Source organism: Piliocolobus tephrosceles, chromosome 7, assembly GCF_002776525.5.
Source record: "Piliocolobus tephrosceles isolate RC106 chromosome 7, ASM277652v3, whole genome shotgun sequence".
NCBI lineage: Eukaryota > Metazoa > Chordata > Mammalia > Primates > Cercopithecidae > Piliocolobus > Piliocolobus tephrosceles.
The window spans coordinates 91,473,991-91,489,235 of NC_045440.1; the positions used below are offsets into that span (position 1 = coordinate 91,473,991).

Consider the following 15,245-nt stretch of genomic DNA (forward strand, 5'->3'; position numbering starts at 1 on the left):
GAAAGAAAGAAAGAAAGAAAGAAAGAAAGAAAGAAAGAAAGAAAGAAGGAAAGAAAGAAAATGGGGAAGAGAGAAAAAGAATTAATAAATGGCAACTATTTTTCACTCTCAGAAAATCAAAACTTTAAAAATCAGTTTAAAGAAAAACGTTAACTGCATATTCTCTTTCCTTTGCTCCTCAAAATACCTCTTCATCTTTTCTGTGTTCCCAAACTCAGCGGCCCTAGCTGGAAACCTCGTCACTCAGGCAAACAGCTAATTCCTCATTTCCCATATCCAATTATCTACTACCTCTTGTCAACTGCACCTTCTCTGGGGAAATCTATCCACCATCTGTGCCTATTCCTAATTCAGTCTCCTCTCCGGTCCTGACACACAGACTACCCCACTCACTACCTATGCTAACTCCTGCAGAAATCTTTTTAAAAAGTGAGCCTAATCCTGCTTAAACTCCCTCCTACTGCCATGAGGTTCTCCAGAGCACAAAGTGCTTCATGATCTGGCCTCTGAGCATTTCACACATCCTGTCACACTCCGTCCCAGTCACATCAAAATTGTCTCAGTTCCTAGAACACTACTTGCTCCCCTTTCCCTCTGGGCCTTTCTACATTGTTCCTTCTGGGGAGTACAACAAGTACATCCTTCTTTCCACTCCATTTACTCCGAAAACTCCTACACTGTCTTTCACTACTCAGTCATCAATTACTCTAGGAAACCTTCCCAGATGCCACAAGTCTTTTAAGCGCTTTCAAGTGCGCTGACAGAAACTATACTTCCCTGTCCCCTTTGCACTGGAGAATAACCGAAGGTTTCGCCATTTGTTTGCCCCTCAGTCCTTTCCCAAACTATAAATTCTGTGAGGAAAGGGATCTGCCTGTCTTGGTCCTCATTGTGTCCCTAGATCTTAACAAATGCCTACTATATATTAGGTGCTAAATATATGTTTATTGGAGGTTGGATGTATCAACACCAACAATGTTTTATTTATAAATATGGAAACCTAGAGTAGTTGCCAGTTTATAAACAAGTTGGAATGCAAAGTCCATTTTTAATTGGATTTTCAGAAATTAAGAACATTCTGCCAAGCACACAGAAAAAATGTTATAAATGAAAATTAACTTATTTTCAGCAAAATTTACACCATGATTTACCTAGAATGCTGTTTCTCCACTGGAATGCTACCACCTCACGGGAGAGACTTTATTTAATTCACGACTTCACCTCCAGCATTTAAAACAGCAGCAGGCACATACTAGGCACCTACCAATTATTTACTGAATGAATACTAAAAATATTTCCAGAAACCTCCAAGGTGAACCTAATGTCAAGGCTAAGACCCTCTCGTTAGGGTCTCTCAAGCAACCCTGAGAGTACTGAAAAAAGTCTTGCTACTGGAGAAAAAAAAAAAAAAAAAAAAAAAAGAACGAGGCCATAGCAATGCTGAGACCCTACCCTAACAGCTAGAGAGGGCTTCAGAGTAAAGAGATTTCTACTGACAGAAATGGTTAGGTCAGTGTCTGTCTACGACACAGAAGCATCTTCATATATGCAAGCTTTTTCAAGAGTTCACTGTCCCTAAATTAGGAAATGCTTTCAGTGGCTCCCAAATATCTTAGGGAGGGGTCACCAATTTATCTGACAATCTGGTTTAACCACCCTTCCACCCTCCCACCCGCATACACACAGAGGTCTTGAATCTTCTCCCAAGGGGGGGAAATGTGTATCTTATTGTACATAATTTCTGGAACACAAGTTGAAAAGATTTTCTTCATACAATCTGACATACTATAGGTTTATTATTTGTACTAAAAAAAGTATCATATGCCTTCTATATATATCTAAGGCCCAGTTCTAAGCAGGAATAAAAAAGATACAAAGATAGAAAACTACAGCTAACTGTGCATCATTAAAAGTCATGTTGCAATACATGTAATGACAAGATGTTCATTACATCAAGTAAAAGAAGGTCACAAAAATCATTAACTCAATATTATATTAAAAATACATATCAATAAAATGCAAAGAGAAAAATAAACACTAAAATGCTAAGGACTTTTTTCTTTGTACTTGCTATACTTTTCAAAGTTTTTACAATGAATACATAGAAAAAACAAATATTGTTAAAATACGTTTTAATAACCTCTTTGCTTTTAAACAAATTTTTTTAAATCTAGGAAGGGTTAATAAAACATGCTGTATATACATTAATATAACAGGCTAGAGATATAGATTAGTGAATTATAAGCCTACATATGACACAAAAAAAACGCAGAAGCTGATGAGATAACTAAAGACACACAAAGAGGGGAAAACAGTTTCAAGGAAATAAAGGTCAGCTGCATTCAGTGGTATTGTGAGGTCTCAGGATGTGCACTGAGATGACATTACACAACTTGGTCATCCTATCTGACCCTTGAGGGCCAGACTCCAACTCTTTCAAAACACAGACTGTGTCTGCCTTTCTATTTTGCCTGAACTGTACCACTGGCAGCAAACTTACACTTTACTAGTAAGAAGAAATCATCATTAGATACACTGATACAGTGACAAGTATTATGACTATCACATCTTTATCTGAATCTATGGCTATATCTACAGCACAGAATAAGAATTTAAGAAAATAAGAAAACATATTACAGAATAAGAACTGAAGAAAATGAGAAAATGTGTATTTTTATAACACACACTATCACTAAACTGTTAAAAAATTAAACGTAATGTTACATTGTTCCTCAGAACACTTGTCTTTTTAAAAGCAAACTGACCTAATCTATACCCTCTCATTTTGCAAATAAGGAAAACTGGAGGCCAGAATCATTAAATGACTTTGCCAGGGCTACAAAGGAGCTAAGACAGAACCAGAAGACCCCACAGCATAAGCTAAGATACTATACTGTATTTGTGGTCTTAGAGTCATTTGCCAAAAACTTTTCTTTAGTTGTAATAAATTTCAGTTCAAATATAAACTAAATTACTAAAAGTGATTTATCTTCTTGATAATTCAATGCAAACTCTAAGAAAACTTGAAAAACAGTTATATCTGCTTAAAGTTATGATGACATCCTTCACTATTATTATTTCAGTCAGTACCAGTTTCACAGCTCCCTGGCTCCCTCCAAAACAAAGAATCTATTTGTGGCTTCAAACCTATGGTGGGCTCACATAAATAACCAAAGTAATTGGTGGTTTGGTAACAAATAATTCTATAAAGCAGTTCACTAAGAAGTGAGCCACAGTGATGGGTAAGGTCTTGCACTTTTAAATTTACTAATTTCTATTTTGTTTGCATTTTACACACAATACCCATTGATTGCTTTTGTTTAAAAATATTTTTTTCTGTTAAATAAAAATATAAGATATATATGAGAAATTAAGGGCCTCTTCCTAGAGTTGCAGGGGCTCAGGCTTGGTAGTTGTTTTGTTGCTGTGACTCTAAGGCAGAAGAAGTTGGCAAACTTTTTCCATGAAGCACCAGGTAGTAAACAGTTCAGGCTCTGTAGGCAGTAGGGTCTGTAGTAACTGCTCAATTTGCCATTTTGGATTAAAAAGAGACACACATAGCACACACATAAGTGAGCACAGCTGTATTCCAATAACACCATTTACAGATGCTGAAATTTGAATTTCATATAATTCTCATGTACATGAAATATTCTTGTGGTATTTTTTCCAACCATTTAAAAATGGAAGAATCATTCTTAGCTTGTATGCCATACAAAATTGGGCTGTGGTTTTCTGACCCCTGCTGTAACATCTGGGATGATACCTAAGTCAACTGTATAGAACCTTACCCAGTCCTCCGTAATGTCTGATATTCAAGGTGCGCTAGGACAAGTATTCTACAACTGGAATCAGGATGTGTCTGGGAAAACCAGATCTTCTTGGACCAACACTAGTACCCTGGGTAAGTTAATGACTCTAAACATTTACTAACTGTGTAATCTTGGGCAAGTTATTTCACCACTGTACCTCAACTGCCTCAGCTATATGATAAGGATCACGGCTGAAATGAACAGTAAATAAGTTATGAGTGCATGATTAAACAGTGCCTGGCAATTAGTTAAGTACAATATAGGTATTTGTTAAATTTTTTAAAAAGTAGCTCAGTTTCAGTATCCTCATTTTGGAATGCAGAGGATGGTGAGAAAGAAGTAGCAAATAATGAGCAAACTATATATTTTATCACAGCTCTGCAGCATGTATTATTAAACACATCTCACAACAGAAAGTATGGCTCAAAAGAGTAACTATAACTACTTCAAGATGACACTGTAAATGTTGGAACCAATCTGATTTCAAGTTTCTAGTATGCATGGGAGAAGGGGAAAAAAATGGTTCAGAGGAGATAAGCAAGGGAAAGCGCCTTTCCTTCTTCCATATATTATCCTTTACAATCAGCTCCTGCTTCTAAAATGTGAATAAAACTACCTCCACCACTCAAATAATAATAACACTTAACAATTACTGGGAAGTGACTATGAACCAGACAAAATACTTAATGCCTTCACAGTATCAGCTTTTTTAAGCCTCATAACTCTACTTCATTTTACAGATGAGGAAATGGAGAAGTCAGATGGCACGAACTAATTCAGGATCATCTATTTCCAAAGCCTGGGCCTCTCATGACCACTACACCTAACTTCTTTGAGGTAAGCCCAGATGAATTTCTCTAATTATGGGCGCAAAAAAAAAAAAAAAAAAAAAAAAATGAGTTTTAACTGGAATTTTTTTTTTTTTTTTTTAAAAAGGATGATTTCAAAGATAGGGAGGGATGTAGAAAACACAAGAAATATGCCTAGAAAGGGGGCAACTATGGTCAGCAGGAGGGGTATGAGGTGGAGAGGGTATATGAGGAGGCAGAATGGAGTTCTAGAAGGCAGAAAGGAAAGTCAGACTAAAACTAACATCAGCCTTAACTAAGCTTTCCTTTCTTTCACATATCCTGTGTGAATTCAGTAAACTGTTTTAGTTGAAAGGACTACTTCCGTAAGCAGGCAGTTCAGGACAATAGGTATAAACAGGACATAACAGACCATATCCAGTGGTTTCACAGCCCACCCTGCTATGGCTATTATGAGTAAAAAGTTTACAGTAAGATGCACCATATCAGCTGATTCTGGGTTCAAACCCTAGCTCAGCCACTTGGTAGGTGGGTGACTGAAGAAGTTCCTGGATGGTTGAGCTTCTGTTTCTTTCTCAGTGAAATAGTGACAATAATACCTATTGCAAGAGGCCATTTTTCCTTTTTTTCCTTCTTTTTTATTGACCACACAATGCTAAATTCAGAGTTGTCCCTTGTCAAGCTCAGTTTCAACTACATGATTACCTTAAATTATTACGAAGTACAAAATACAACTTCTTAGTCACATACTTAATATGTAACAGACATAATCAAAAGAAAAGCCTACCTTATTGTCAATCGGTAAATACATAATGAGCCCTTACTATTTACCCATGACTATACCCAGCATTAAATATATATTGAAGAAATGAAGAGGTGGTGGGTTGAGACTCTACCATCAGACCATGGTTCAAAGTCTGACTCTACCATTAGTTTAGTACCTTGGTGACCTTGGGTCCTAACAACAGAAACGACAAAAGCCAACATGTGTTTGTTAAGCCAGGCTCTGTTGCATGTATTCATCTCATGTAATCTTCTCAATAATCCTATGGAAGTAGGTATCATTACTTTCCTTATTTTACAAATAAGAAATTGAAGCACAGAGAGAATAAACAACTTGCCCAAAGTCACTAGACTCTAAGCAGACAGCAGGAATCCACAGCACTAGCCCTGTGCTCCTAACTAGTAGACATTAGTCTATAATATGTGCATAATCAACTCCTGCAGGGCTGGTTTAAGGATCAGAAATATGTGGAAAGAGCCTAGGATAGTAGTTGGCATGCAGTAGGTGGACAAGAAAAGGCCCAAGGATACATGCTATACTGAAACACAAACTAACAATCAATCTATTCAGGTTCCTTAGCCCAACCTTCTTTCAAAGTCCTGGGACGGTTTATTTATTATTACCCAAGACTGGATCAAAGTTCAAGTTTATATTTCATACTATAGGAGGGTATGAAAAAGAAATTTAAGACTAAGACTATACCAAACTACTGCTAACACTAAACTTTATCTCTACAGAAAACCCCATATCTGTTTCCACTGCCTCTACCAAATACCATTCCATAGTCATTGCTGCTGTTGCTTGGAATGAAGAGGTTTGCAGAAAGCATTTAAAAGAACAGAAAAAAGTGAAAGATTTTAATTTCATCACAAAGAGGTAGATTGGTTAGAATTATTCCTAATTCAAAACAAAATGAGAAAGTTTCCAGGGACTAACAATGATTTACTTTTTGAAACAATGCAGCAGAATCACTTAAAATACATCAATTCCTACGGTTTTGAGTGCAATTATCTTTTTACTTCAGTACAGTTTTCTTTAAGTCTAGCTGAAGGGTTGAGTTCCTGGGAATCTACATTAACGCTTGGTAGTTTAGAATAATTGAATTTGGGGAACACGGTAATCTACTTTCTTAAGTCCTTCACTTTATAAAAGAGAAAAGTGAAGCCAGACAGGGTCAGTAATTTGATCCAAAGTCACAAAGTTTGTAAAGACCAGATTCCTTTCTTCCAGTAAAATGATCTCTTCACTAGCAGTGTTTCTATCCTAAATCAGTTGCATGGAGATGCACACTAGCTATAAAAACCTGGGCAAGCAAAACATGTGAATACAGGGACAGAAAAGAGTCTATAATGGTGCATATATAGAAGAAAAATAAATGCTAATTGATCAAAAGGTTATCTGTTCTGTTTTATTTACCACCGTGCGATTTCGAAATGAAGTTCCTCCAAAGAAAGATAAACAGTAGGATTTTCTCCTTTACATCGCATTAAAGCACAATTACTTGAAGAAGAAAAAGCCCATTAAAAATTTAGGAAACTCCAAAATCCGGAGTCTGCAACTAGCTCCTCCACTGTTTACTGAAACACTTCCTTCGGTCCATGTCGCTAAAAACTTGAATCAAAACCCTGGATGTATTTATGCAAGCAAGAGAGAAAGCTAAAAACGTGAAGCTTTCCTCCCTAAATGTTGCCAAAGCTGCTACAAAAGATGACAAGTATTGAAGATGGGCATTTCCATTCATGTCCCTGCATGCCCACTGTTAAGAGGGCTTTTCATTTTTAATTACGTTCCCATCCCGAAAAAGGAACATTCGTTTTTTACCTAATAAACTGTCTTTCGAGGCTCCGCGTTAGGTATGTTTTATATGTATGACAGATTTCCCAGGATGCGATGGAAAGTAATTGTAACTCCTGCCCTCAATGTCACTTCTCTGCTGGTGTTTATCTGATAGAGCGCCCTCCTAGGGCCGCCACAAGACCGCTCAAAAACAGACTTGGAGAGGGACAGGCCAGCGGGACCCTACTTACCGAAAACACTGCATTCTGAAGCCCAAAAGGTATGGGGGTCAGTCTGGCCAGCGCCACCACTTTCAGGCCGCTTCCTCCCTCCACGACGCGAATAACGGCGCTCAGCTTGTCGCTGCTCTGGATCCTGGCGGCCACCCAGGCAGTGAGCAACCGCTTGCAGACCACATGGGCGATGAAGGTGCCGATGAGGACGCCCACCACCATCAGACCCATGCCCAGCACGAAGCCATACAGGTAGCCAGCGGCCACGTTGAGTACGATGTAGCCCCAGCCGCAGGGGAACGAGACCACGATGAAGCCCACGACGAAGAGCAGGACCCCTAGCAGCGAGTCAAGGCTCTCCACCCACAGCAGGAGGTGCTGAAGGTAGCGGCGGACCAGGGCCAGGGAAGCGAAGCACAGGGCGGCCAGCACGCAGACCAGCACGAGGCTCCGGCACCAACAGGTGCTGCTGAGGCAGCAACAGCGCCAGTTTCTCACCTCGGCCACGCCGACCAACACGCCGCCGCCGCCGCTCCCGGGGCCGCCGGCCAAGGCCCCGCCCGGCCCCGGCAGCTCCGAAGCCGCTGGCGGACCGTGGCGCTCCAGATAGGCGCCGAGCAGGGCGCCCGAGGCAGCCGCCGCTGCCGCCGCTGCGCTCGCCCCGCCCCCGCGGGGAAGGCGGTCCGCCGCGCCGTCCCCGCCCGCACCCCGCGGCAGGGCCCAGCGGGCAGGCAGCTCGGCGAGGCCCGGGAGGGCCGCGTGCTGCAGCAGCCGGGGCAGCGCCTGGAGCAGGATCCCGCCCGGGCTCCGCATGCCTCGGCCCGGCGCGGGCCCTCAGCCGACCAGCCCCTCCGCAGCGGCGCCTGTTAGGCAGCTGCCCTTCATGGCGCCCGGTTCGCCCGGCCTCGACTCCCTGCGTCCGCTCAGGGGGTGGGAGACAGCCCGGAAAAGGGCGCCGAGTCAGCGGAGGAGCGACTGCCAGGCGGGAGTGAGGAGACTCCCACCTCAGCCCCCACGGAGCCCACTCCGGCGGTGCCCGCCCCTTGTCGGCCAGAGGGGGCGGGGCCGCGGGCGCTCGGGGCGGAGCGGGCTGTGTTCTGGTCCCGCCCCGTGACGCCTGCCCGCCTGGCTGCAGGGGTCGCGGGGCGTCTGCGTGGGCCAGCGGAGGCCCAGGGCTGCTGAGGGAAACTGCTGGGAGGGCAGAAGGAGCTCTGGGGAGGGCGGGGCGACTGGCAGGGGCGCGCTCCCTGACTTCCCACAGGCGCGCGCATGCCTGCGTGTCAGGGCGCGCGCTCCCCTTCTCGGACTGAGGCGACCCCAGTCGGTGAGCTGCTTGGATTCTCGCCGGTTCCCTCCTGGCCGTTTCCGCAGTAACCTCTTATCGGAGCGGGCAGCTGTCAGTGGCGCTCACATCCGCCGCTACCCTGTCGAATTGGGGAAAGCGTTCTTGTCCTGTTCTGAGGAGGGTTTGGCTATTGTCCTTGACCCTATTCTCCCTGTCTCAGACTTACCTCCCAGGTAGCGAGGTCACCCTGCGGGTTTCATATCGCTTGGTCCTTTAGGAGCTGGAAAAATTAGGTATAAAGGCCCCCCACCCCCTTGACAGAACGCCCCTTTTGACTCCAGAGGTCCTTTATCGAGTGCCAGGCATTGGTCTAGGGGCATTTGAAAAAGATTCACTGAAGGACATTTCTTAAGGGTTCGCTTTCTCAGAGGGCAGCTTCTCAAACTCATTCGCTGATTTCTTTTCCTCTTTTTGCCTGTTTGAGGTTAGTGTTCCCCAGGTCCTCTTGCCTTCTTCCTTTTTAGAGTTCCCTGAGCCATCTCATCCAGGCCCACAGCTTTGATCCTGCCGTACCCCCCATAAGCAGTGACCCCTAAGTCAATGTCTCTGCCCACACTTCCCAGCTTGTGGTGCGGCCTGTGGACACATCCAGACAGAATTCCTGCAGGCAGCTCAAACTCAGCAGAGCTTGGTAGATAGATGATCAACCTGGGCTCAGGTGCAAATCACGTTTAGTAACTAGTCAAACCGTCAGTCCCTGAATGTCATTGTTTCTTTTTAAATTGCAAAATGAAGATAATGGTACAATTTGCTTCATAAGAGTGTTGTGAGGATTAAACAAAATAGTAAAGTAAGGTGATTAGCACTATGCCTGAAATTAGTCTTCAGTAAATGTTAACCATGTGATTGTATCCCTCATTAAAAGTGTGATCCCCCATAGACCAACTCTTCCTTCTGGATTTGATATCTCAGTGGATGACCTTCCACCCAGTTGCCTGACAAATAACGGATCAGGACACCTTAGGTCCTTGCTGATCAGCCTCCTGCTTGCTCCTCCATGCCATTCCCTTCTATCCACCCTGGTTAGACTGAGTCTTGCCAGGCAAGTGCTGCATCCTTCAACTCCTTTTTCCAAGCCTTGTGACTCACACGGAGGAGCAGCTCTTACTGCTGCCACAGCATTTACCTAAAGTTTTACTTTGGTAAAACAGTACCAAGGAGGGATGGTGCTAAACCATTCATGGGAGCTCCACCTCCATGATCCAATCACCTCCCACCAGGCCTCTCCTCCAACAATGGGGATTACATACAGTTTGACATGAGATTTGGGCAGGGACACAAATCCAAACCATATCAGTCCTACACTACCTTCCCATCACCATCACCCTCAATTTGGTCTTTCCTTTCCTTTCCCAGGCTACTTTCCATATGGCCATTATCACGTTTGTCCCATTGTATTGTAATTTTTTGTTTACATCACTGTCTCCTTCTTTACGCTTTGAGTTTCTTCTGATGGGCCCTTTACTTATTTAATCTAAGGAGCAATGAGCCCTCTTTAAATGTTTATTGAATACACAAATGATTGCCGTTTGTAGGGGGAAAGTGAAGGCAGGAAAACCAGACAAAATTGCATAGGCAAGAAGCTATGAGGATCCATGAAGTAGGATAATGGTCCTGGTGTTAGTTGAATGGGGGTAGGTTTAAAGAGGAGCTGGGCAACTGATTTGTTTTCAGAAGAGAGGGAGGGGTTAAGGATAACACCTGAATTTCTTATTTGAAGTAACAGATAATGGGGCCATTGACCAAGAAAGCGACTACAAGTCTGTAGGAAAGATAGGGTTCACTCTTGATACATGAGACTTGAGGTGTCTATGATAACATCCAAATGTGCTATTCCAGTAGGTGGTTCAAAATATAGATATGGAATTAAATGGGGCATCTCTCCTAGAAATTTTGACATTGGTGTATAGGCAGCAATTAAGACCATGGTTATAAATCAGTGCATGGTGATAGGTGTGCCAAATATTTCCTGTCTGGTTTTCCTGCCTTCATTTTCCCCCTACAAATGGCAATCATTTGTGTATTCAACAAACATTTAAAGAAGGCTCACTGCTCCTTAGATTAAATAAGTAATGGGCCCGTCTTGAAGAAATGTAAATATTTCCTGTTCTCTTTCGGGAATATAGCAGGATTGCATGCCCTGGCCTCCCTGTGATGGGGTTGAACTACATGACATGTTCTCCCAATTAATTGTTAGCATAACATTTAATTGTTGATGCAAGACCTTCCAGAACTCTTTTTCTCTTTGCCATGGCAATCATCAGTGTTCCAGAGAGCATATGCACTATCAGTCTTGGTATTGGAGGGAAGATGATGAACAGAGTCCCAGTCACATCATGAGGGACATGTAAACCTTGGTTGTTTTAAGCCATTGAGATTTGAGTTTTGTTACCAGAGCAGATCTTTGTCATCCTGGCTAATGTGCATAAGAAGAAGAGGTTTAAGGAGGAAAACTTGTGAACACCAATGTGCTTGTTAGACTCTTTTGCTTGTAAGAAAGAGAATCTCAGGAGACTAATTAAAAGAAGGAGCGGCCGGGCGCAGTGGCTCAAGCCTGTAATCCCAGCACTTTGGGAGGCCGAGACGGGCGGATCATGAGGTCAGGAGATCGAGACCATCCTGGCTAATACTGTGAAACCCCGTCTCTACTAAAAAATACAAAAAAACTAGCCGGGCGAGGTGGCGGACGCCTATAGTCCCAGCTACTTGGGAGGCTGAGGCAGGAGAATGGTGTAAACCCGGGAGGCGGAGCTTGCAATGAGCTGAGATCCGGCCACTGCACTCCAGCCTGGGCTACGGAGCGAGACTCTGTCTCAAAAAAAAAAAAAAAAAAAAAAAAAAAAAGCAAGAGCAAGTGTTTATATGGGTATATGAGTAGCTATTAGGAGCCCAGGCGTAAGCTACTCTCTTATTTCTTTCTCATTGTGTCTCTGCTTTTTGCTGCCTCTTTATTCTCATACTACCAACTGGCTGATTAATCCACTTCTTATCCTGTCTGTATTTCAGAAGAATGTAAGCCAGTTCAGAGCTCTTAGCTGTAAGTCGCTTCATGGGCTGCTAGCCAACCTGGAAATGAGCTACTCTTGGGTCAGGTGCTCATCCTTCTCTAAACAGTGTCAGTCGTACCTGAAACATCATTTAGCTTTCCTGGGTATGGGACCTCCGGTAGGGCAGTGCAAGCTGTAGTGGGATAATTCTACTCTCATCCCACTACAATTTATTTTTCACAGAATTGTGAAAGTTATATTTTACAGTTGGACATCAGATGTGTCTTAATCCACATCTACCAGCCCACCACAACCAGCCTAAAACCCTTGTATTGCATTCAGGAAAGACCCAACTGCCTGCCTGGCCTACAAAGCCCTTTATGATCTAGCCTCTGCCTGACATTCCTACCTCATCTCCTGCCACCCTCCCTCTCACATGTTCCAGCCACCCAGGCCTCCTGTGTCTCCCTTGGATGAGTCAAGCTGGTTTCCTCCTCGGGACATTTGCACTGTGCCCTTGCCAATCTTTCTTGTTTGAACACACTGCCCTTGACTCTGAGAAAGCCTGGTCTCCTCCTTCTTGTTCATTTTAAGCTCTCCTGTCATCTCCTCAGAGATGACTTTCCTGATTACCCTCATCTAAAGGACTGCCCTCTCTACATCGGGTTCCTGGTACCCCTTATTTTCTTCATAGCACTTATCATCACCTGAAATTGCCTTGTTTATTCCTTTCTTTCTGTCTTCCTTATGCAGAATGAAATACCATGAAAGTACATATCTTTCCTGTCTTGTGAACCCCTGTACTCTGATTCCCTAGAATAGTCCCTGTCACGGTAAATATTTTTTAAGTGAAGGAAAGAGCAGTGGGCAGTGTGCTCAAGTGCTGGTTGTTCTCTGGTGTCCTCTCTCCAGGTTCAGTGTCTACCCTTCCCTGGCTTGCTGTGTGTCTCAGGAGGTTGGCCTCTAGAGACGGTGTCACTCAGCCTCCACAGGGGTCTGAATTTCCAGTTAGGCTTGACCAGGGAGAGGCACCAGCAGAATATTGGAGGATAGTACAAGTGAGAAGTGGTCAAGGTGTTTATCTCTTCCCAATTGACTTTCACTATGGTTTTGGCAGTGGTTCAATTTTGTGAACAAAGTTCTTATTTACCAAGTTTCCAACTCTTTCCCAGCTCTAGTTATGGTTTTCTGATGCTTTGTCATCCCTTTTAATACTTCCTTGATTAGACTCTATTTACAGTTGCTTTTGTTGCCTGCAGAGACTCTCACTGACACAGCAGGGGCAGGTCAGAGGCTGACAAGCGCAGTACAACCATCACTTGAGTTGATATAACTCACCCATAGCCACACAGAGAAAGTGGTGGAAGCAGATTTCAAATGTAAATTCAGGGAGTATGAGGATATCTGCAGAAACTGTTATATTAGAAGTCCGAGGAAGAGAGAATGTTAAGACGTTAAGATGGAAAGATGGAATGTTAAGATGGCTTGTCAAGTGTGATTGGAGTCCCTTTTTCTTCTGGGTTTGGTGGCCTGCTGTTCTCTGACACTCATTAAAATATTTAATTAAGGGGTATTTTAGAGTCCTGGGCTCAAAATTAAAATTTGGTTTATTTTGTAATAGGGCTCCAGAAGCCTTTAATTCTCTATTTTATTTTATTTCTAAAAGAAAAAGATTGGGCACTACTAAGATTGGACACTACTAACCTAAGATAAAGACCCAAGATGAGAGAAGGACCAATGAGTGTCTCTTAGATATTTCTTTTAAAGGTAGCCATTAGGGCCTTAGGGAAAGTACTTTCAGGAACAGACAAATTGCACCAGTTTGAGAGTGAATGAAAGGTAACTATAAAAGAGTGAATTTAGATAGCACTTTCAATGATTTTGGATGCAAAGGAAGAAAAGAGTGATAGCTAGAAGGTAATTCAGGGTGAGGAAGATGGGGACATTCTAACTGAAGGATTCCAGTGTGTTTATAGATTGAAGTAAAGAAGGCTGGAGAGAAGAGAGCATTAAGGAAGAGAAGGGAAGAAATGTTATGAAGCCAGGTTGTAAAGGAGATGAAAGAGGATGTGGTTAAGATATTAGGAGAAGGATTAGATGCAGGGGAGAGACAGTGCTTCCTCTGAGATTCAAAGGAAAGAGGTAGAGATGAATGCAAATTTTCCACTGCTTATTTCTAATTGTAACAGATTCTGTCATTTCAGGATTTATTTTAATGTAGTTGGGGAGTGGCAGGTAGTTCTTCTCTCCCCTTTGATAGCCTGGGGCTTCATTTCTGTGATTTTTCCTGATCAAAAATAAGAACCAATCCATCTCCTCAGCTCTTCAGGTGTCAATTATACAATAAGCAAAATTTTCCAGGCTGCCTGTTATAGACTTGCCACTATACTTCTGACTTAGATGTAGTACTTTGTTAGTATCTGTGAGGACTGAAAATGAGAAGATAAAAATCCAATCAAGCATTAAGTAATCACATTTAAATGGAAATGGGAAGATACTATAAAAAATGAATTCAATGGTACATCACTCTCCAAACTCTAAATTTGCTATTTTATAATTATGAATTTCCATGTACTGTACAATATTAGCTTCAGTTAAAGTGCACCCATAACATTAAATGTGTTTTGATATGTGGTTGTTGAAGCTAACTGTTAAAATTAGTTTGCTGTGATTTATTGTTATTCATGCAAGTGGTTTATCAAATGCAATTGGAGTCCTCTTTTCTTCTGGGTTTGGTGGCCTGCTGTGTTTTTGCTTTTCTCTGGCTCCCATTAAAATCTTTAATTAAGGGAGATTTTAGAGTTCTGGGCTCAAAATTATAATTTGGTTTATTTTGTAATAGGACTCCAGAAGGCTTGACTCATTTATTTTATTTTGTTTTTTTATTTTTGAGACAGGGTCTTGCTCTGTCACCCTGGCTGGAATGCAGTGGCATGTGCATGACTCACTGCAGCCTCCACCTCCTGGCTTAAGTGATCCTCCCACCTCAGCCTCCTGAGTGGCTGGGACTACAGATGTATGCCACCCTGCCTGGCTAATTTTTGTATTTTTTATACAGATGGTGTTATGCCGTGTTGCCCAGGCTTCTTTAGAACTCCTGGGCTCAAGCAATACACCTGCCTCGACCTCCCAAAAGGCTGAGTTTACAGATGTGAGCCACAGTGGCTAACCAGAAGCTTTGAATTCTTCATGAAACTCTGAAGCACATAAACACATAAACCAGGCATCCCTCAGTGAATAACTCCTCAGCAAAAGGAAATGAAAGTATAAGTGCATTGCATCAAATGGTGGCTTCAGGAGAACAATGCTGTTCTTCAACAGGCTTTTCAGCTAGCAAGGCAAATAGTTTGTAGACCCTTTTTGGTGCATTTTACAGAAGACAATTGCCTTTTTTTCTGACTTGCTTAAGATCTGTAATTTAAATAAGTACATTTGGACCCTGTATGAAATTGCTCTGCACTGTTAGCAACTAATTCTTCCTGAATGAGGGGTATGCAGC

At 42.6% G+C, this 15,245-nt stretch overlaps 1 protein-coding gene across 1 annotated transcript in view; it reads right to left on the minus strand.

The window, feature by feature from the left end:
- The window catches only part of TMEM64 (transmembrane protein 64), a 23,878-nt gene extending 15,477 nt beyond the window's left edge, over positions 1-8,401 (minus strand). The window contains exon 1 of the mRNA XM_023222923.3: positions 7,433-8,401. Coding sequence (XP_023078691.1) covers positions 7,433-8,227 — 795 coding nt within the window. The 5' untranslated portion in view covers positions 8,228-8,401. The remainder of the gene's footprint in view (positions 1-7,432) is intronic.
- Between the last annotated feature and the right edge of the window lie 6,844 nt (positions 8,402-15,245).